The following is a 24963-nucleotide window of genomic DNA, read 5'->3' on the forward strand; positions in this document are numbered from 1 at the left end:
CCGTTCCTTTCTGGGCTTAGCTGGTTATTACCGGCGCTTCATTTCGAACTTCTCGAAGATCGCTTTGCCTTTAACAGCTCTGACGCACAAAGGTAAGCCGTATATTTGGGGCTCGAAGCAAGAAGAAGCCTTTCTGACGCTCAAGCGTTTGTTGTGTGAAGCTCCTGTTCTTGCGCTACCTGAGGGTAATGATGATTTTGTCGTGTACTGCGATGCCTCCAACCAAGGTCTCGGTTGTGTTCTTATGCAACGAGGCAAGGTTATCGCTTACGCATCAAGGCAACTTAAGATTCATGAAAAGAATTATACAACTCACGATCTCGAACTTGGTGCAGTTGTTTTTGCCTTGAAGATCTGGAGACACTACCTTTATGGTACTAAGTGTATCCTCTACACCGACCATAAAAGCCTTCAGCATATCTTTGATCAGAAGGAACTTAACATGAGGCAACGCCGATGGAACGAACTCATCAGCGATTACGATTGTGAGATCCGGTATCATCCTGGTAAGGCTAATGTGGTAGCCGATGCGCTCAGCCGTAAACCCAGCCAGCTTAACTGTATCTTGCCGCGCACCCAGCTTCACTTTGCGCCAATTCAAAGCAACCTTGAATCGCGCATTCGTGACGCGCAGCGCGCATCCATCAGTAATGGTAACCTTCGCGCCGAGTTAGCGTGTGGCGCGGAAGCGCATTTTGTCCCTAATCTGAGTGGAATTCTCTGCTATCTCAATCGCATCTGGATTCCCTTTGATGAGAATCTTCGCGCTGATATCCTGTGTGAAGCGCATAAATCTCGGTATTCTATTCATCCTGGCGCTGATAAGATGTACAAGGATTTGCGCATTACTTATTGGTGGCCCGGTATGAAGAAGGATATTGCTGTGTTCGTAGCTAAATGCCTGACTTGTTCTAAAGTAAAAGCTGAACACCAACGCCCGTCTGGTTTGCTCGAACAACCAGAAATTCCTACGTGGAAATGGGAATGTGTAGCGATGGACTTTATTACCAAGTTACCTTTGACAGCAAGCAAACATGATAGCATTTGGGTAATAGTGGATCGATTGACTAAGTCTGCTCACTTTCTGCCCATTCGTGAAAACTGCCGTGTTGAGCAGCTCGCGCAGCTTTATGTCAAGGAAATTGTCTGCCGCCATGGTACTCCTTTGAGCATCATATCCGATCGCGATGGCCGTTTTATATCTCGCTTTTGGAAATCTCTCCAATCTGCGCTAGGAACTCGCTTGGACATGAGTACGGCATATCATCCTCAGACTGACGGTCAGTCTGAGCGAACTATTCAAACTCTTGAGGATATGCTTCGATCTTGTGTTCTTGATTTTGGAGGTAATTGGGATTCACACCTGCCTTTGATCGAGTTCTCTTATAATAACAGCTATCATTCCAGTATCGGTATGGCCCCATTTGAAGCACTTTACGGTCGTAAGTGCCGCTCCCCGATCTGTTGGAGCGAAGTGGGTGAAACTCAAATCACAGGACCCGAACTTGTTCAAGAGACAACCGATAAAATCGCCAAGATCCGTGATCATCTGCTGACTGCCCGAAGCCGACAGAAGAGTTACGCAGATCGTAGGCGAAAGCCTCTCGAATTTCAAGTTGGTGATCTTGTTCTCCTCAAAGTGTCGCCTTGGAAAGGTGTTGTCCGCTTTGGGAAGAAGGGTAAGCTTTCTCCTCGATATGTTGGACCACTCAAGATTCTCGCGCGCGTAGGAAAAGTTGCCTACAGACTAGACCTGCCGCCCGCGCTCAGTAATGTGCATCCAACGTTCCATGTATCCAATCTCAAGAAGTGTTTAGCTGACGAGAACCTTCACATTCCACTTGATGAAGTTCAAGTTGATGAAACTATGCATTTTGTTGAGAAGCCTGTTGAGATTATGGATCGCGAGGTAAAGCAAACCAAGCGCAGTCGTATCCCTATCGTGAAAATTCGTTGGGAGTCCAAGCGCGGAGCCGAGTTTACATGGGAAAGGGAAGATCAAATGAAGATCAAGTACCCGCACCTGTTCTCTGCGCAACCTACTTCGAGATAAATTTCGGGACGAAATTTCTTAAAGTAGGGGAGACTGTGACATCTGCCCGATCCGACCCGACCCAGGTACCCGTTTCTCTGACCCGATCTCTTTCTTTTATGATTTAATATTTATTTATACTTATATTTTACTTTTAATAATAATATATATATTTTCCTTCCCGCCTCTCTCTCTCTTTCTTTCCGCCGTCCCATCCCTCTTCTCTCTTTCCGCCTTCTGTTCCCTCTTGTCGCTGTCCCGCCCTTAAGCCTTGTTTCCCTCTTTTTCTTCTAACTCTTTGCTTGTCCTTTGGTTCCTCCCGCTTAAGGATGTCTGCAGCTCCACGCGCCAGACTCCTTACATGGAAGCCTGCGTGAAGACATCTTGTTCCTGCGATGCGTGAAGAGAACTCTTCTCGCAGCGCGCTAAGAATGTATGTTCTTCCCGCAATGCGCTAAGAATGTATGTTCTTCCCGCGATGCGCTTAGAATTCTTGTTCTTCACGCAGCACGCGAAGGATTTGTGATTCTTCCCGCAGTGCGCTAAGGATTGTTGTGCCAGCCTTCGCGCTCGCGCACTCAGCCTTCCCGCGCTTAACCCTTGTATCTTCTGTTTATTCCAGCCTGTATGCTTTGTGTTGTCTTATCTTCTGTGCTGTTGACCTAACCTATCTAATGTCTGAATAGTTACTTTCGGCGCTGCATGCGTACCAACCCCATTGGTTGGTAGATAAAGTGACTGACATTATCTTTTGAGATCTGCTTTTGCCATGCTTGACCAGTACCTTTATCTGACCTGCCCATGCCTTTTTACTGTTCGCTGACAGCTTTATCTTGCCCCCTGCAGCTGCCATATCTTTTGATATCTTTTGCTATCTTTTGTTTTGTCTTGTTCTGGTTGTCTTGGAACCTTTTCTGGATTTATGTCTCCTAGGGTTTTCCTATAAATAATAATAATATTTTCCTAACACTTCACACACAAAACACTTAATCTCTCATGTTTTCCTTGCTCTCTCTGCCGCCTCCTCTCTGCCTCCGTCTTCCTCTCCGTTCTGCCTTGTCTTTCCGGTAATATATATATATGATAATAATGTTTAAGTTACTTATTAATTATGCTAACTTATTATCAAGACTTAAAACAGATCATTTAAAACAATAATCTTTAATTATAGGTTAACTTGTGCTTGTTTAAAGTTGATTCTTGCTTTATCTTACACCGCATCGTTTATCAAGTGAGTTATCTCGTATCTAATCCCTTTTTATTTTAAATGCTTTGGGATGTTCATGTGTTCATACAAAACTTGAGTCTTAAACTGTTTATGAACTTTAGTCGCGCAGTATCCCATGTGTTGAGGACGTAGACTTGGCTGTTTATTTGTATGTGTGGATCATTAACCGTATTGACGGTCTATTCCGCAGTTTTCATGGTACCATTAGATGAACACGGGAGAACTATCGTTTATGATTTTCTCTTTTGTTACACTTGCACAGTTAGTCTTGTTTGTGAGCTCAATTGTGAGCACTGGCAGTCTTGTCTCTTAGAGTTGGTCCCGATCAGATTACACCCTTGTTGAAAACCAGACATACACATGTTGCGCGCAGATTTATTGTTATCTATGTATTGTATTAAACTTGATTTCTCACCAACACGAAAGTGTTTGACGTTTATTTTAACACATGTTCAGGTTTGCAGTAGCCGTTTTGGGAGCTTAAGGACACGTAGGAAGTTCTTTATTTTGGACCTAGATTAAAATGTATCAAGACAAGTTTTTGCTGTTCGAATATTTTGATTTATAATATATTGATTTAAGTTGGTTTATTTATATCTTATGTATACGTGAATGAATATATTCATTAAATATTGACACCCAATAGTGTCACGAGTAATGAAACAATATGTGGCGCCCCGATGTATAATCCGCCTTTGGTCGGGGTGTTACAAACGTAACCGCATTCAGTTGAGTTTCTAGCCCAATTTCCTTGTTATGTTTTCGGGGCTGTGTGCATACTCGATGTGAATGTTAATACACTTACCTTAAATGGTAAGTGTATGTCTTAATGACGATTGTGATAGTTATGTATGTATGCTTAACAGTACGTGAACGACCTTCGGGTATTGCACGTATTGTTAAGGCAAGTATAGTGTAATATGTATGATATGTGTATGTGAATAAGGGAGTATGTACGATTATGTTGTGTATGATATTAAATGTATGGATACGATAATGAAAGGAAATGTAAGGTTAAAGGGTTGCATACCCTAATAATATATGCGAAGGATAAAGTGTTGCATACCCTAATAATATATGTGAAGGATAAAGGGTTGCATACCCTAATAATATATGCGAAGGTTAAAGGGTTGCATACCCTAATAATATATGCGAAGGTTATAGGGCGTAATGCTCTTTAAAACGTAAGGTAAGTATATGAAAGAAAGAAAGTGCGAAGGTAAGTAAGTATATTATAAACGAAAGTACGAAAGTATGTAGTTATGAATGTATTGTATGTTATGTGATTAACTAGAGCTCACTCAGCGTAGCTGACTTTTAGTATGCACGCAGGTGAGTAGAATGAGGCAGCTCGCTTGAGGGGACACGTGGCATTGAATAAGAGGCTGGCATCGGATGACTCAAGACGTGTTATGTTTTAATTACTTAGTTTTCGAAAGACAAGTTGTTTGTTTAAGACAAGTTTTGGATTGTTATGAAATGTTTATGAATGTTTTATATTCCGTGCAAAGTTTTTAATTAACTCTGATATTTTAAGAACTGTGTTTATGAGTAAATCCAACACCAAAGTATGGCTACCGGTAACGGGGCCTTACATATTTGCGACCCATGTCCTCAATCCTCGTCAACTCACCCCGTCTATGTCAACATGCCACCAATTGTTATTCCTTAATCTATTGAATATGCCCATATAATATACATTAATAAGTCTCATAAAATGCTATTTTACAGCCATTGCTACACATAAATAGAAATACTTCTGGTCAATGAAAGTTGGTCACATTATGCAACCTTGTTAAAGAAATCCATCAACCCAAGTTAATGATAACATGTTTGAATATATGCCATTATCTTGATTATTTCAGCCGATTCCTTAGTAATATTAATATATGCCATTATCTTGATTATTTCTAAGAGCAATCCATGTCTATCTTCTGCTTTTATGTAGTATGCACAGCAAGCTAGAGTCAACCAAAACACAAAAGGTCAACGCAATAGAAGCTATTTAATTTAAAATAATATAATAATTTAACATAAGTTGTTGCCAATATCAATTGCATGCTGCCATTAAAACAGAAACTTCAATTAACATGATAACACAAAGAGGGGGTGGGGTGGTGTTAATAAAGTTATACCTTCTTGACCCGGAGCTTGTATTCAAAAGCTTCTTCCATTGCAAGTCGACAGCTTGACACCTTAATACCAAAATAAACGTTTTAATTAACTAATCAATAAATAAACAATAACTATTTATTCATGAAATAGAGCATCAGTTGTATATACATACTGTATCCTCAACGTTACATCCAAATGATCTATAAAATTCAAATTTTTATACTCACAGTCATAATAAAAAACTTGGTTAGCGTGACTATTCCTTCAGTTGTGACAGATCCTTTTTCTACATTCAAGCCTAGATCCTTCAACGCCTTCATCTGCATTAGTGATATTAGTCAACTTAATGTATCCATAAAAGCTATAATGATTAATCATGTCAAGATATTTATGATTAATGAGTTGGATGTTAATTATTGTATCAATGAGGCCGCCAAAACGAACACTCTGATATAGCTCACACTCTGAAATACCTCATTATTGTATCAATGAGGCCGCCAAATTACCCTGAGTTTAACATGGCATTTGCACACCCAATCAATTCAAACACCCTTGAGTAATGATGCAATATGTCATGTTCAAAAATGTATTTATATGCAAAAAGTTTACAAGAGTCGTACCTTTGATTCTACAGTTGGAGCGTTGGCGCCAACCAATATACCACTCCAACGTGAGTTAATATATCCTCTTTTGCTACTTCATGTATAACCCTGCAGGATCCCCTATTTGAGTTAATAGTTTTTTTGTTCTTTTGTTGTTAATACAAGCTATTGAATACTCCCAATTAACTTTAATAGGCTGTCCAAACCTGTAAAATATATGTTTATAAAAGCAATTAGTATTGACTAATATTCTAGTAACAATAATGGAAAAAAGAGATTCCAGTTACAAACAGGTATGATTTTGTTTACCTACTCGATTTCTATTCTAGGACTAGAAGCTAAGCTAGGGTTCGATTGATGTTCAATTTATGATAATTGGTATTCAATTTGGTTGGATCTTGCTTTTGTATTGACAATTTGATTCATCATGAGAAGTTTTAGTGATAAGGGATTTTGGGGCTGAAGGGATATCAAATAGTTATTTTTTGCAATTATCACACCACATGTTTGTTAAAATGTCTAAGTGCAACTTGTATGCTAAAATCACCAGTAAGTTTACTATCTTTTCATTCCAAGGTAGAAAAAATTGTGTTACAAAAACAACTTTTTTAATTGTTTCTTATACATATGATTTTTGATCATTTAAATATGCTTGCCTTCAGTTAGAACACGAGCAGGTAAGCTTTCCCAATCCATAAAATAAATTTTTAGAAACAAATTTAATTCTTTTACATTCTAGTACAACAAAGGATTCATGATACAAACTCATATGTATTTTGGTATAGGATATACCCGATTAAGATCTTCTACACCTATATATAATCAGAACCGAACCTCTTCACTCTCTTCTTTTCTTTTTTGAAACACATTGCCAAGTTCTTTGACAATACACGAATTAAATCATTGGTCACAAATATGATACGAAGAACCAAGTTGTGAGCTCGCCATTTATTAAGAGTATTATAGTAGTTAATTCACCAGCTAAATTACATCTCGAACAACTAATTGATGTTTTAACCATTTGATGATATGGCAAGATACTTGAATTTATTGGGATTAATTTGAAATGAAAGCGTAAAGATTGACTTTGGTCAACTTCAAACCCATTTGATTCATCCTTCTTTTAGCTAATATCTATTCGACCTATTTGAGATATAAAGAAAATTCGGATTGACCCAATCTAAGTAAACTGTAAACGAATAGAAAACATAAATAGTTTAATTTGAATGTATAAATTATGGTTTCTTGTATCGATCATATGTATATTTATCAAGGTAGGTTCCTGGTGCTGAAGCTGATGATGTTATCGGGACCTTGGTCGTACGCAGTGTTGATGTTATCGAAAAAGCCCGTTGGTTGTTGCGTTTGCTGTCTAAAATGTAAGTTTATTATGTTGTTTTGCAACTATAAATGTTGAACCAATGTGTTAAGCTTCCTGTTGCTGTTTGTTGTTCAAGCTATAAGTTTATTAGCTTGAATTATAACTTGAAATATTGAATTAATGTCAAACTTGTTCCTGCAGTTTGCTGTCCAAATTGTAGATTTGTTATGAATTATGATGTCCTACAACTAAAAATGTCAAATTAATGTCTTAAATTTGTTGTTGCTGTATGTTTTCAAAGATAAATTGTGGTGTAATGCCTTAGGTGAAACTCGAGAATGGAAATAGGGAAGTCGTAGATCAAGCACTCGGATCATCTTGAATACACATCATTCAGTTGAAGAAAAGTTTTGTTGAAGTGGACATAAAGGTTTTACGAGTTGTGCTTATAATGTCATAGTTGTCTTATCTTACTTTTATTTACGAACTTAAATTATTATATAGGTACAGTTATGTTAATTTGCAACATATTGTTTACAAACTTAAATTATTATATAGGTATATTTTTGTTGACTTGGTGCATTATTTTTAAAATTTATTTTGATTGGTTGTAATGAAAGTATTCTAGACGGTTATTAAGAGTTCTGCTGGTTCAGCACTTACTGATTCAGAGTTTCTTAATCATTCAGACCTCTTATTGGTTCAGCACTTAATGGTTCAGCATTTGCCAAACAGCCCCTAAGATTGTTACATACAGATGCCTCCCTCCCTCCCGCTAAGAGGCACGATAGTCGATCAAAATAATCCATAAACCCTGAAATCCAAATAAAAAAGAACCAAAAGCATGAGATTCTGTCTTTGTTTTTTTGATAGTAAAACTCACTTAAAAATTAGAACTATAAGGAACTGTTTGTACGATTCCGTCAATGATGAAAACACTTGTTCATCAATATCTTTGTGAGATACAAAATAAGATAATAGCAAAAGAAACCGTTGTGACAGACTTAATTTCAAAGAAAACAAACATTGACTAAACAAATTATCTTATTATTAGATTGTTTATTCACAATCTGTATGTTGGTTCAGGCCCCAAATATAACACACACAAAGCAATTCAAGAGTTTGTACGTGAACTATAGAAAAGAAAGAACAATGATATTTGGAATGCAACTCTATTCATTATCCAAAACAACTAAGTACATGCACTTAAATAGAAAACAAATAAACAACCTAGTCCTACTAATACGGTCCACTACTCTGCATGCAACTTGCTTTACACGTACACTTCCATAACACTCGGTCAACCTCTTGACCAAAACTTTAACATGCAAATTGTTATGACCCATCAAAGGACCCATGACCTGTTTCCGGTAACCCGTAAAGAACCCGTCAAGATTAAACCCAACACTGTATAACATAAAAAGACAAAATGAATAGACATGTAAATGCAAAATTAATGGGAATCAAGAAAATTCAGTTAACCTGCATTGTGTACTGACACCATAATTTGAATTAAGAGACTACAAAATGTAACAATTTAGATTAGAGATGCAACAAATTATAAATTGAAAACAAAAGACTATGTAAAACTTACCCATTACCGAAAATTAGGGCTCGCACAACCGATAAGCCAAACAATCAATCGATCTTGGACATGACATTTCAATGAAGTCAAATAGACAATGGGAAGGTTCTTTGAAAAACCGCACGCAGCAGATACAATAATAAATTGAAAGACTATTATTATTATTATACATAAAATAAGAATGTTGAGGTTTTGGTGGTTCAATCGACTTACCTTGAATTTGCAGAACTGGCAGTTAGGTCCCGAACTCGTCGTCTCCTAAGTCCTAACTTAGTGACGGACGCCGTTTTCTACCTAGCATTGACAGCACTTTCCGGAGAACCACGTGTTTCCGGCCTTAGCAGCAATACGCCGGAGATGTTAGGCACAAGATCAATCAACATTTTCAAAAGTTAGTTCCATCCATCGGGAACAATATATTATATAATAAGACTATTGTCCATATGACATTCAACTAGAGTCTCCATATAAGATGCAAAGTAATGTCATGTCATCTATTTCCTATTATAAATCCTAACTACTATATAATATTCCGTATTTTAGAGTCTCCATAATGCAAAGTAATGTCATGCCATCTATTTCCTATTAACCAAAGACATCATGTTTGAAACTAAACATGTTTTCCAATTCCAATTAAATGGTAATTGTGTTAGATTTCTTGATTTAACATATATAAGTATCATTTCTTCAACCATAAAACCAAAATTAGATTCATATTATAAATTAACAAATTTGACCTTTAATATTTTTGAACTATCTAATATTTGATTCTTTTTAAATAATTATGACGTCAGCCAGTTCAACATTCGGTCCGAACTATGACCCAGTAAGACGTTCCGTTCGATGCTCGCTCCGTGTCTGGAAATTTGACTGCTATTGTTTGATTTTTAAGGTTACTATAATATATTTTATGATAATTACTTCACACTCAGTCATTAATATAATTTTAAACAATTGAATAATCTTATAAAACTACTCATCAAACTACCAACCAATATACTGATTGCTTTAACATCAGTACAACTCATCCCGAGACTTCCGTATTCCCTGAGCAATTTCATTCCAAAACCCAAGATTCATCCAAATCGAAACATTGATACCAATTCAATAATCACATATGGCTCAATTACATAAACGTCTTATTAGATTCGCATTTTCGTATATATTCAGCCGTGCATTACAGTTCTCCAGACCTTATTTTGTTCGGGAAAACACATGACAACTTTTTTATCTCAGTTCAACATCTGGTCTAAACTATGACATGGTAAGGCATTCGGTTCGATACTCGATCCGTGTCTGAAAACATTGACTGCTACTTTTCTCACAAAACCCGCTTATAATTAATATTGTTTGATTTTTTAGTTGACTATAAAATAATTTATGACAATTACTTCACACTGCTATTGTGTCATTAATAGAATCCTACTATATATTAAAACAAATGAGTTTACTGTCACATGCCCCTTGCCTATTGGACGATTTTCTATCCTTTCAAAATTATCCTTCACTTCTCTATTTTTCTTATAATTTAAATAAATCAAAAAAAAATTCTATTCCTAATACTTAAAATAGTTAATGTATTCATTTAATTCAATATTCAATATATTACCGGTTATTAAGTTTCAATCCTTTCAACCTCTTTACATCATTTCCTTTATACTCAACCTTACCTAATCAACAAAATCAACCATCGGCTATTATTTCTCAATTCAATCCGACAATGATAATTCTGCATCTCAATCGGACAATGATAATTCTTCATCTCAATCGGACAATGATAGTTCTGCACCCGACATATTCAATTTACACCATCATCCGTCTAAATAAGGGCGATACTGGTTAAACGGAATACTCAATTATATGAAAAGAATCATTGATCTGATTACATCCCGGAAACGATTTCAGTAGATCCATGTCGATTGTTAATCAGATCTTCACTTCGACGGTTGCCCTGTCGTCAATCGATGTTTTTTCCGGTTAGTATCTTATATTGTTAGGATAGTATGTTTAATTAACCTAGGTTAGTTATATTATTCGTTAAGGTATGTGTAATTTACCTAGGTTAGTATTTTATATTCTTAATCTTAATTGTTAATGTTAGTTGATATTTATAATTGATAATTTCTATGTTTCCTATGGTTAATAGTTAATGGTTATTAGTTAATTTATACTTCATTATATGTCTCATTGCATATTTCAATTTCAATTACATTATATGTGTCATTGTTAAATTTTTAATGTATCACTGTTTCATATTTTCAATTTTGGTATTTGTTAAATTTTTAATGTGTAATTGATTCCAAATTACAATGATATTATCTTGATTTGTATTGATTCATATCATTAATAATACCAAACAACTTTTCAAATTCGAAATTTGAATTCGTAGTCAACTTAATTTCTAATTTTGTAAACATGAATTATATCAGCTATGACTTAAGGTTAATTTTCTAGGATTTGTTCGCTTGTATACCCTATTTTTTTAAATGTCAACGTTATATTAAACCCTAATTATGTTGTTTTGTTAATACATAAACTAATATTTTATAGATTAAAATGGTATTAATATTAAACGGATTGTATAAAAAAACCGTTTCAATATTCCTTAATACATTTAATTGAATTAAATTTTAATTTAATAGAATTAATAAGAAAGGGTTGTTAAAAGTAAGGTTTAACATTTCCCCATTATTCAAACGGTTTCAATATTAGTTGTGATTATTTATCAAAAAAAGTAATTTGTTATAATTAAGGTTTGACATTTCCTAATTTTTTTGTTACATTACATATATCTTTGGTAGTTTTCTAAATTTTGAATTACATTAATCAAATTTGAAAAACATTCCATGTTTAGTAAATAGAATCTTCATAAGTTTAAAAGTGTTGTTTTACTTTAGTTACTGTTTTGTGTTCAGATTCTTATCAATTTTCAATTTATATTTGCAACTATTTGTTTGTCTTATGCACATCATGTGTTGATCATGGTTTGTTTATGTTGCAGGAAATCTATTTCTTTGTCACCAATTGATACAACAGAAAGGTATTTGGGTAAGTGTTATGTTCTAATTCTAAACATTCAAGTTTTTGACTATTGGTCAGGATTAACTTTGGGTTTAATATGCTTATTATTGTCTCTCTGTGTTATAGGAAACATGTTTGGTTTTGGAACGATGACACTACTTGGTAAAATTTTGGTGAGTTAACTAATAAATAATTACTATACATCAACAAAACGAAGGTGCCTTCTCAAATTTTCAAACATGAAGGCTAATGATGATGTGGCATTCACATCCCTGAATCTTGCTAGAATCTTCCATAAGAAGTTAGGGCAGGTAACTTATCACCATTTTGTTTCACTTTTACTTAGAACTAGGATGACTGATGAACCACTAAGTATCCTATATAAACTCACCATACATAGTTGTTTTCTATATCAAAAATCTTATGATATTTTAGAAATATGGATTTATATAAAAAGTTATATCGTTTTCTAAAGTGAGAAATTTACTATATAGACCTATATATCTTTAAAACATAAAAGTTTCTGTATATACTAATATTATTTAATAAATTGTTTGATTATAAGTTGAGTAAATACTAATATTTTGGTTTTTTCAGATAATGTACTTAGATGTTGGAGAGAGTTTTAGAATTCGTCAACTGGTTTTTCACGTTTGTGAAACCCTTCAGCGATTCCAGGTGCGAGATCTACAATTTAGCGAAATTCCAGATGCAGTAAATGTACATAATACGCGATTGATTAGTTTTCAGATTGGATTAAAGGATGATATGTGCCGATATGGAAATTGGTTATTCATAATTTCAAATGAAAAGTTATTTGTTGTTGCTGGATCAATCAAGTGAGGTGGTCTGCAGATAGTGTTTAAAGTTTGCAAGTTTAAAGTTTGTTAATAGATTTACGAAACATGGATAAGAGCAGTTTTGACCATGACAGTAGCATTCAAAGACTAATGACCTGAAATGAATTTAGTCAATTGTTGTTGTTGGTCGAGGTGCTTTACAAGAGTAATATGAGAATTTTAGTCAATTTGAAGTGTAAATGGTTATTTTATTATTTGTAAGGCCCCGTTACCGGTAGCCCTACTTTCCTGTTGGATTTACTCATAAACGCAGTTCTAAATATCAGAGTTAATTAAAACATTCGCGGAATATAAAAGCTTTCATAAAACATTTCATAACAAAACACATCTTGTCTTAAAACGTCATCTTGTCTTTCAAAATAAACAAAACATTAAACTTAAACGTCTTGAGTCTTCCGATGCTAGCCTCTTATTCAATGCCACGTGTCTCCTCAAGCGAGCTGCCTCATCCTACTCACCTGCGTGCATACTAAAAGTCAGTTACGCTGAGTGAGTTCTAGTTAATCATACATTATACAATACACATAAACTTATATTCTTTCATTCATACTTTCATACTTTCTTTTGTATTAACTTACTTTCATATCTTACGTTATAAAGAGCATTACGCCCTACATTCCTCGAGTATTATTAGGGCTCGGTACCCTCCTTCCTCGAGTATTATTAGGGCTCGGTACCCTCTTTCCTCGAGTATTATTAGGGCTCGGTACCCTCTTTCCTCGAATATTAGTAGGGTTCGGTTCCCTAGTTCTCGAATATTAGTAGGGTTCGATTCCCTCTTCGTTACCATACAACCATACATCATACCTCGAGCATTATTAGGGCTCGGTACCCTTTTCGTAACCATACAACCATACAGCCATCATTTCCTTCTTTTATTAACTTTATCACGTTCATACATATAAGCATACATATCATACTTACCTCATACATAGCGTTACAACCCGACAGTACGTGCAATATCCGAAGATCGTTCACGTACCATCAAGCAATCATTCATACATTTCACATTATTCACATAAGACATACACTTATCTCTTAGGATAAGCGTATTAACAAACATATTGAGTATGCACACAGCCCCGAAAACATAACACATAAATGGGGCTAGAAACTCACCTGAATCCTGTTACGCTCTCCGTTAATCGTTATTCCCTTCTTGAGCTGTGCACGGCTAACTGTATAATATTTACATGTATCAATTAACTACTACTACTCATGTTGTATATCTATCTTTATATAACCCACAACGAACGGGGGTCCGGGGGCAGCGCCCCTGGCAGCGGGGTCTAGGGGCGGCAGCCCCTAACAGGGTCCAAGGGGCAGAGCCCCTGGCTGGGGTCGAGCTGCCATGTCAGCTTGGGAAAATTTTATTTCCATTAACTGTCTTAACACATTTTCCATTAGCATTTTGAATCATTGAATAATATGTTACTTAAAAGTTCAAGGGATGAATTGTAATTAATTCATTCTTTCTCTAAGTCCAGGGACTGTTCTGTCATTTTATTAAACTTTCTAGTTCGTTATTCAGTCTTTAACGAATTGACTTATCTTAGCGAACTGGTCATTTGTAACGAACTGAACCCTCTAACGAACTGGACCTCTGACGAATCCGTCCTTGTACGAACCAGTCCACATAGCGAATCAGTTCAAGTAACGAATTGGACCTTCTAATTCGTTATCTCCTTTAACGAATGGCTATAACGAAATGGGGGGGTTAATTCGTTATCTTTTCCTTAACGAATCAGGACACGAACTAAGGCTAGTTCGTTATCTTTCCTTAGCGAATCTACTTAACGAATCAGGACACGAACTAAGGCTAGTTCGTTATCTTTCCTCAGCAAATCTACTTAACGAATCACCCTTAATTCGCTAAATTCCCGTTAGCGAACTAGGGTTAGGTCAGGGAATGTTTCCCTGACATACCCTTAACCTCGTATTACTTTTCCGGCGCCGTCATTGCCGGAAAGCCGCCGGAAAAACCCGAACTCACCGGAAAAACGATTCTTAACTCGTTTTTCACCGTTTTTCGCCCCGTTCGATCCAGATCTGAGGTAGGGTGATCCCTAAGCTCATCATGGGTTCGGTTTATACCCGATTCCACCCGGATCTCGTGATTTAAACGGTTTAACGGTGTCGGCTCGTTGTTTCGCAACTTTATCTAACGGGTTAAGCTCATACAATATTAAACTATCGTTACCTCGGATCGGTGCTCGGTTTCCTTCTTGATTTCGGATAGAGATAAGGAAGAACTAGAGAGAAATCTTAAGTGTGTGTTTTGGGTGGTGTATGAAATATGTGTGAATGAGGATTAAATGGATATTAAGGGTTTATATATTTATGGATCATGGGCTTAAGCCCATGGTCTTTCCTTCTTTCTTTCCTAACCCAAGTCCATAACCCATATTCATTTACCCAGCACTGGCCCAACTCGTATTCTATTTATTTAACCGATAACGACCCACTATAAAATAACGAAATTTATTTTTATTATAATAACTGAAAGTAGGATGTTACATTATTATTAATTAGTATGCAGAGACAACCTAAAACTATTAATATTGGATAAATATGAAAAAAAAACTAGGTAAAAATTCAAATGTTGTATACAAAGAGGTCTTTTAAATATTTGTGAACAAAGATTCTTTATATAAAAAGTTTTAACAAATTTGCAAAGTTTGATCATAGACAAAGTCATTGAATATACTCTTTTCTTTATTTATATAAGAATCAATGACACTTTATTTGTAGTTGTTTTGTTTTTGAGATATACAGTTTCTTGCATGAGCAACTATATATTTCATTATCTTTTGAGTAAAAATAACGGCAATCTAAAACTATTAATATCAGAGAAAAATTATAATGAAAAAACTGTAGAAAAATCTTCAAATATTGTATACAAGGATTTTACATATTTGTGATTTGTGAATCATAAATGCATTTTCTATTATCATTATTCATTTTTTTCACAGACAATATGCACGCATTGCTCAAATAATCTTTATTTTATTATTATGGAGAGTGAAGTATTTATCATAAATGGGAGCTTCACATGTATACCTTAATTTTTATTATTATGGAGAGTGAAGTATTTATGCATATGGATATTGTGAAATCAAGCCAAAAATATCTACTGAAATATCCTCATAAATTTGAAATACCTATAAAAACATGTGTGGCTAGGAAACAATGGCTGGGATAGTCTTATAGATGGATATTGTGAATTCGTTATTTTTATTACTAAAACTTTGGTTATGTTTTTGTTTATTTGATTTGTTAGCACTAAAAGACTCTAATTAGTTTCTGTAAGTATAAAAGTAAATTTCTTATTTTCTCTAATTATATTATTTTCTCTAATCATGTAATTTATATAAGAAGCATGTAATTGAAAGTTTATGTATTATAGTTTTAAATTTTCTTTGTAATCATTTTACGATGTAATATCACTATTTGTAGTTATATATGTTTCAAATTATATTGCTGTTTGAGAATGACTTGCAATTATAAATAATGTTGCCATTTGAAAATGACTTGCCATAATAAATCATTAATTTTTTTCATTGGTCAAATATAAGTGTTTATAATGTTAATTACCTACATGCAAAATTTTATCAAAGTAAATAAAAAATTAAAAAAATCTTGTATGAAGCTATAAAAAGACCTTTTATAAGTAATATTTAAATAACTAATTTAATATTGAAATATATAATCAGATTTGCTTTCTTAACGAATTTCTTAATTTTCACTCGTGTAGCACACGGGTTAGTAACCTAGTTTATAATAATTTAATAATCTTGTATAACTTTTTTTTGAACGACCAATTAAGTAACACCGAGTACTCCGTACGCGGCCCCCATTGGCTAAAGGTAGCCCGAGCCGGCCACTAGTCCGGACGGAGCCCCTAGCGGTCCACCTATTGAGGGATTCACCGGATAAAACCCGACCCCCACGCCCGCCAAATGGTACGACAGCGAGGAGCCGGTAAAACCGGGTGAGATCAGGACTCGAACCCTGTCAAGCCAGGGTCATCCCTCATATCTTCCATATAAATTGGTGATAACTACTCATCAAACTACCAACCAATATTTTGATTTCTTAACGATAGTACAACTCATCTCGAAACTCTCATGTTCCCGAGCAAATTCATTCAAAAAACTAAGATTCATGTAAATCGATTTGTTGATGTCATTTTAATAATCACATAATGCTCAAATATATAAACATCTTTTTATATTCGCATTTTGGTATATATTTCGACCGTGTATTACAGTTTATTCATGCCTAATTTTGGATGTTTTTTTTGAGGATATAACATATGACTTCATTAGATGGTTAAGTTTTATTTTAATGTCTTTTTAGACACATGGTATAAGTTATAAAAAAAACATAACTTGTCATTATTCTCTGTTTGCCTTTCGTATATTTTCTTATTTGAATTAAAACAACAATGCAGTGTTTTATAATTCATGTAAAATTATCCGTTTTTCATAAATATGGCATTTACAATTCATTAAAATATAAAATATACACACCTATATAAAGTTTTATATATTTTCCACCCGTGTGTAACACGTGTTACTATCCTAAAGTATCTAATATGCAAACACTCACCTCTAAACATCTCCTAAGGATAAAATCAAGATCCCATCCATGAAACAAGTCACCTTATCTTGAAATAAAGCGTTACTTATATATATATATATATATATATATATATATATATATATATAGGGTTAGTATCATTTAAAAACTCTAAAAAAGTTAGAAACTCTTAGGAACTCTAAACAACAAAACATTTTTTTAATTTTTTTTGCATGTTAACATTATTTAATATTAGTTTTATCATATTTTATATAAAAATTTTTGATTACATATATTAATCACAAGTTTACATATGTGTAAAATTTATGTACTAAAAATTTACATAGGTGTAAAACAAAACATAGATATGTATAAAAACTAATTTTCAAAATTGTAATCGTACATATAGATATAAAAAAAATGATAAAACTTCATTCAAATAACATTAACATACAAATTTTTTTATAAAAAAACGTTAGTTTTTTAAGGGTTCCTTCAAGTTCTTAAATAATTTAACAGTTCTGTAATGATACTCATCCTATATATATATATATATATATATATATATATATATTCTCGCTGTAAAAAAACTTCTGAAATGATCCAATACCTATATATATATATATATATATATATATATATATAAACTTAAAAATTTATAACCTTTTAATTAAAAGTATAAATTTGTTGTAACACACCTTAACATTAATTAGAATCAAATGCAAAACCTAGAAATCGATATATTTTTAGTTGAAATTACACCGTATAAGAAGCAACACCATTATAAAGTTTGTTAAGAGTTCTTGTATCGTCTCATAGTGAATAATGGCGAATAAACTATTAAATTTTTTTTAACTGGCGAAACAATTGATATGATCACTATATCCATTAATAATTCAACGTGGAGTGTTTATTAATACTTTTTTTCCGTATTTTTTCGATGTCAAAATTGTAAAATGGATGTGGTTTTGATTGAAGAAAACATGAAACAAGATTATTTTTATTTGCTTCAAATTCTACTTGTTATTCAAATACGGTTGGCGATTAGTAACTTGTTTATTTTTTATTGAAATTAGCAGGGGATGTTGTATCGTATGACTTCCCCTGATGGATGAACCTGTTGGAGTTGTTGAATATGGGTCCTCTCAGTAATCCGTTGATAGTCAAACGAGGAATGACTTATGCGTGTAATAGCGAAATTTAAAGAGGGATCACTATGCTTGATCCCATCGACCTCGAGGTTTTATTATGCATGGAGTAGGTGAAATTACTATTTTACCCTCAGACCCTCACACCACCAATATTGTCCGTTTTGCAACGCTGTAAAAGTAGGTTTCCAAGGCCGAGTACTCGCTACAAGGTATGTCGCCAATGTGAGTTTCTTTAATTCCGCCTAGTTGCTAAGAAGTTATTAAAGTTGGTCAACCTCAGTCAGAATTGCATCTAGTCAGTAAACTTGAACCAAGTTTAGCTTAAAAAATAAAGCAGAACTCGTATATCTTTAATATTAGAGAATAAATATCAATTTTTTACTAAATGACTAACAGTCTTTAATTTTTTTATTTAAAAACGTATTTCTCTTATTTATATTAATCTTTACTTATTTTATTATAAATAGTAGTAAATTTATGATATTTGACATATACATAATATCCTAAATTTAATATTCTTTATATTTACCATGTCTGAGTACTCTCGGACTTACTGGGAGGTCACCCATCTTGTTGGCTGCTAGTACTCCTAGCTAAGCATGCTTAACTATGAGCTCTCCTTTCGTCCATTATCATTAAACCCAAAACGTGTTGGTGATTAAGATGCGAGACATTTATTTATAAACCAAAAATATCTCCCGTCCACTGCTGATGTGGGATTCGCTTATAATATTACATTTTAACATTCAATTTTAACAACTAAATTCACATTGCAGACGCCATCCAGCAAAAATCCACCACAAATCCACCACAATCCTATGTTTTGGTATTAACTATAGGGATGCTAATACGTTTGTGATAGAGTGGCAATGTAGGGACTTGGTTTCGACAACACCGGGTGATGATAAACGTTCACTAATTGAATATTTGGTTTTACGTTACCGAATTAATTATCGTGCCTTTAAGCGAGTATTCCTTTCGAAAATAAAAAAATGAAATTAATAAAAAGGACAACGCTAACAACTAACAGGTCAGTCGTCTGTCTCTCCGGCGGCCCATTTGATATTATTATTATTATTATTATTATTATTATTATTATTATTAGGGTTTGTGATTTCTGTTTAATAACCCACCGATTCGATCTACATATTATTATTACTTACTAATCGTCGTAATAATAATATTATTATTATTCTGTTACAGATCTCACTCACACGATGTTCAACAAACTCGCATCCAAGTCACTCAACGTTGCCGGAAAATGGCAGCAACAGCAGCTCCGTCGTCTCAATATTCACGAGTATCAGGTCCTGGTTAATAATATTATTATGACTAGACTTAGGGTTTGATATCTGTATGAGAACATTATGAATCGTGAGTTTGACTTTTATGTGGTCAAAGTTATTATTATTGTTAGGTTGTTCGAAATTAGACGTGTACATATGACAGTCATTACATAATAATAATGTAATTATTATTGTTTATTTAGTTAAAATGTTGTGATGATTTGGACTGTTGTTATAAATTATAAAATTATAATTACACCTATGTTTACATTGCATTTGTCTCTTAAGATGCGTGCCGAATATAGTTTAGTTTGTACAGAATTTGAAATCAGTCAACGTACAGAATTTTGAGTTTATATCACTTTGAAACAAATTACAAGTGATTGAAAGTAAAACAGTTATTTTGTTTAAACGAAAAGATTAACTCAATGAATTCTGCCCAGTTATTTTGTAGAATCGTCGCATGATCTGATGGATGACGTGTGAAATTAATAAAACATGGAGAGTTAGGGTTTGATATTTGTTTGAGAAAATTAATTCATGGTTTTGACTTTTGTATGTTCAAATCAATTATTGTTTCTAGCTACCAGATGTATACATTTGGCAGTCATTACATAAGAATGCAATAACTGTAGTTTGTTTAGTTAAAAGTTTTGTGATAATTTGGACTGTTGTGAGTTATTGTAGGATCATGATACTATCTTATAATTATAAACACACCAATGTCTACATTGCATTTATCTCTTAAGATGCATGTTTCATTCACACAGTGACACCTCTTTACAGTTATAATTGTTTACTGATGAAGAGTTTTAATAACAGGGAGCCGAGTTAATGGGCAAGTTTGGTATTAATGTACCAAAAGGTGTTGTTGTTTCTTCTGTTGAAGAAGTACGAAAAGCTATACAATCAACATTCCCAAATGAGGAGGTAATTTATCATGAATAATCTTTCTAATTTTCATTTGTTTTAGCGGGTTCAACTTGTTTCTTGTTCTTTGGTGCTTATTGGGAATAAATATTGAAATTAAGTTGAAGTTTTAAATAAGTGGCGCTGATTTTTTTGGTTCAGTTGGTGGTGAAGAGCCAAATCCTTGCTGGTGGAAGGGGTCTAGGGAAGTTCACAAGTGGTCTTCAAGGTGGTGTTCACATTGTCAAAACCGAACAGGCTGAAGAGATAGCTGGTATGATTTTTTATCGTTTTCACTCATTTTTGAGTTTGACATATTTAACTAGTTATGCAATCATTAGAATTTAGGTTGTTTGATCTTATTTTTGACGTTTTTGTAGGGAAGATGCTTGGACAGACTCTTGTCACTAAACAAACTGGTCCACAAGGAAAAGTTGTCTGCAAGGTTAGCATTACTTATATTTTTATTCATATCTTGCTAATATGGTATGACCATTGGCTGATTTTGTGTGCTTTAATCAAATGTTATTGAAGAGTTACAATCTAGACATAAAAATGAATGTATATATTCATTTATGCAGGTTTACTTGTGTGAAAAGGTGTCACTAGTGAATGAAATGTACTTTGCAATCACTCTTGACCGTACAACTGCTGGTCCTGTAAGCCTCATATTATTATTATTAGCATTAGTATTGGTATTGGTATCAATATGTTTGTTTTACTTATTGAATCTTTTGTTTTTCAGCTTATAATCGCATGCCGAGAGGGAGGAACCAGCATTGAAGACCTTGCAGAGAAATTTCCGGACATGATTATAAAAGTATTTCTTGATTCCATATCTTTATACTATGGAGGGTTTTATACTTTTTATCATATATTAACCCATTACACTTTATTCTTACAGGTGCCTATTGATGTTTTCAAAGGAATTACAGATGAAGATGCTGCTAAGGTTGTAGAGGGTCTTGCTCCTAAAGTAGCTGACAAGCAAGCTTCTATCGAACAAGTAAAGAAGTTGTATAATCTTTTCCGTGAATCCGATTGCACACAATTGGAGGTCAGCATTAAATCTACTTAAAAAAGTTACTTTTTATAAAGTTCTTTGCAACCCCATTTTTTTGTTGTTAATTTCAAGTACCCTCTTCCAGATCAATCCCATTGCAGAGACTTCTGATAACAAATTGATTGCTGCTGATGCTAAGTTAAATTTTGATGATAATGCTGCTTACCGCCAGAAAGAAATATTTGCTCTTCGTGATCCAACACAAGAGGATCCTCGTGAGGTATAAATAAAAGTGGCAGAATGCACGGGTATCAAAATAGGTCGTTTAAAAAATGGGTCTGGGTCAGATCCGATTGAACTAGTCTTTTCGCTTCTTTTCGAGTTTCGTAGGTCATAACAATCAATTCTAAATGTATCAAATGGAACATCAAAAGTTAATAAACTAATTACAATGGTCGGGTAATTGCTCACAACTTGAAAGCATTAAATGCTTTTACAGCATTTTCATTTAAAGTAGATTATTATTATTATTATTATTATTATTATTATTATTATTATTGTTATTAGTGTAGTCTCTGTTATTATTACTGCACACAGCTTGATCCTACCAGAATTGACACTTTATATTTCTAAATGATGACACGTAAGTCTGTAAACGAAACGAACGTTCAGGGAACCGCTTGGCGGGAAGTTTGCTTATTTGATAAACGAACGAACATGAATGTATTTTTTTTGTTCATTTAGTAAAACACATGAACATATGTCTTGTTCGCTCATTTACACTTGTTTATGTCTGTTAGTTTACGTTTGTATAAGTTCGTTCGTTTATATAGACACCTTAAATTTTTGAGACACACTTCTATTTTAGCCCAAGAAAACTTTTTTTGTTTTCTTAACGAACGAACATGGACAAGACAAGAAAACTTCTTTTGTTTAACTGTTCGTGCTCGATTGTTTGTTCAGTTAAAGTTAAACGAATGAACACAGACATGTCCTGTTTGTGTTTGTTCGGTTCATTTGCAACATGTTAATCTGAAATGAATTACACACAATTGTTTTTGACAGGTGGCAGCTGCAAAAGCAGATTTAAATTACATTGGTTTGGATGGTGAAATCGGGTGCATGGTGAATGGTGCAGGGTTGGCAATGGCCACCATGGATATTATAAAACTACACGGTGGAACTCCCGCCAATTTTCTGGATGTTGGTGGGAATGCTTCTGAAGGACAGGTAAGTAATTTTAATTTCAAAGTTATTAATTTTTGTTGATTGATGGATTCTGAACAGATTGTAAATACTAAAAGGAAATAAATGAAACAGGTTGTGGAAGCTTTCAAGATCTTGACTTCAGATGATAAAGTCAAAGCAATTTTGGTCAATATTTTTGGTGGGATTATGAAATGTGATGTCATTGCTAGCGGGATTGTTAATGCTGCTAAACATGTAAGTCAATAGCAAGCTCTTTCATTTTGATAGTATTTCCCTTGAATAGTTCGTAGTTCGATAATTAGGGGTGTAAACGAGCTCGGCTCTTTTCGAGCTCTACATTCATAGCTCAAGCTTAGCTCATGATCGGCATGTTTATATTTATTATCTATTGATTATTTAGTTATAGTTTCCGTTCTTTAGAATTAGCTAATTACACAAATAGTCATTTAAAGGGTGAAAGTAAGAAAATGCCCTCATGTGCAAAACACATGACTAGATATAACCGAAATAATGGACTTCGACAGATATTTGTAATTATGTTAGTTTTAAGGACGAAAAGCAGAATTGGCTATATTTGTAAAGGACTAAAGTTGTAATTTACTCTTTCATTTTCATTTGGACACATAAATATAGCTGTTATGTGTTTATTTTATTAAATTAAATTAAATTATAATATTAATATGAATAATATGCTCGTCTTGACTTTCGAGCTTTGCGGAGTAAGCTCAGGCTTAAGCTTGTTTTCTGAAGAAACTTATTTTTACGCTCGAGCTAGTTTAAGCTTAGGTCAGTTCGAGCTTTTAGCAAGCTGATCTCGAGGACACCCCTAGTTCTATTAAAACTTTTAATAGAACAATTTCACTCGGATTTGATGAGTTTAATTTTAGTAACACATATATTATTTCTAACACCTGAATAAACTTTGTTCCAGGTTTCATTGAAAGTACCTGTGGTCGTTCGTCTTGAAGGTACAAATGTTGACCAAGGAAAGAGAATTCTCAAGGTAATGTGATCACTTGATCATTGTAATCCTTAACGGGTCAGACGGGTTTGGGTCAAAAAAGAATCTTTTAAGGGTTATGAAACGGGTCAGGTCTCGCATTTTTTTAAATAATAATCGACGTGTTATGATTCGATGACACAGGAGAGTGGAATGACATTGATTACAGCAGAAGATCTTGATGATGCAGCTGAGAAAGCAGTTAAAGCACTCAAGTCAACATAAGACAATATTCCTCAGGTTCCGATTTTCTTTTAATCATTTTTGGGAATAAATATTAAAGGAATAGCAGTCAGATACTGCTAGATTTAGACACCTGTATTTAATGGTTTCGTACTTAATTGAACTTGTCATGTATTCGCAATCAAAATCAATGTTTGCCGCGAGTTCTTTGGGGATATGTGAACGTTTAAACTTGTTTTCTAACAGGTTGGTTTTGTTGATAAAAATACGGAAGTATGTTGATCGTAATATTGCTGTTTAAAAAAGTAACGAGAATATGTTATATCGTATCATTATGTTTAACTAGTGAGGTTCCCCTGTGAGATGCAGCGGAAATTCGGTTGATATTGATTCGGTTGATTACGATGGGGTGTCTATCGTAGCACTTCATCAAAGATCAAGTGGAAAAAAGTAGTATATACATGCATTTCGTTTCCATTGATCACCAGCTTGTTGCCAATGCTTTGGACGAAAAGAGATTTAATTATTTGGTCAGCAAGCTAGGTTTGATAAATATGAGAATTAGCTCATCAATTGAATGGCCAAGTGAACTCCGCCAATCACATTTTCGCGCATCCTCAATTTGACCAAGATGCTTCGCATATTTAAGCCGAAGCCATTCGACTCTAACAATCAAAGTGTGTGAACAACTCATCTAAATACTCCGTGCTTGTTTCGTTGAGTACTCTAGATATATGTTGAGTTTTATTGAATTGGTGTGTGTGGGTGATAGCCTTGACCTCTCATTTTGCACAAACCACTTATCATTTGTTGAGATCATCAATCGTCAAACCAAAACCCATGATCATCAAACAACTTCTTTACAATGTCTGGAATC

General features: G+C 34.0%; 1 protein-coding gene across 1 annotated transcript; it reads left to right on the forward strand.

The window, feature by feature from the left end:
* The first annotated feature begins 19679 nt into the window (after window positions 1-19679).
* Window positions 19680-24303, forward strand: LOC143600193 (succinate--CoA ligase [ADP-forming] subunit beta, mitochondrial-like). The gene is made up of 12 exons (XM_077077951.1): window positions 19680-19803; window positions 20605-20712; window positions 20854-20965; window positions 21072-21136; window positions 21273-21350; window positions 21437-21511; window positions 21596-21748; window positions 21840-21974; window positions 22760-22924; window positions 23015-23137; window positions 23835-23906; window positions 24048-24303. The coding sequence occupies exons 1-12, from the start codon at window positions 19714-19716 to the stop codon at window positions 24126-24128; spliced, it is 1257 nt and encodes a 418-aa protein (XP_076934066.1). The 5' UTR covers window positions 19680-19713; the 3' UTR covers window positions 24129-24303.
* The last annotated feature ends 660 nt before the right edge of the window (window positions 24304-24963 follow it).

The sequence above is a fragment of the Bidens hawaiensis genome, unplaced genomic scaffold (assembly GCF_021521415.1).
Source record: "Bidens hawaiensis isolate Kalapana, Puna unplaced genomic scaffold, B.hawaiensis_p1.1 tig00053732_1, whole genome shotgun sequence".
NCBI lineage: Eukaryota > Viridiplantae > Streptophyta > Magnoliopsida > Asterales > Asteraceae > Bidens > Bidens hawaiensis.

Bases quoted from the DNA above. Each gene is read 5' to 3' on its own strand.
- LOC143600193 (XM_077077951.1), top strand. From the start codon at position 19,714: ATGTTCAACAAACTCGCATCCAAGTCACTCAACGTTGCCGGAAAATGG. The intron at 21,512-21,595 runs GTATTTCTTGAT...TTATTCTTACAG, and splicing joins TTCCGGACATGATTATAAAA to GTGCCTATTGATGTTTTCAA. The intron at 23,138-23,834 runs GTAAGTCAATAG...ACTTTGTTCCAG, and splicing joins TTGTTAATGCTGCTAAACAT to GTTTCATTGAAAGTACCTGT.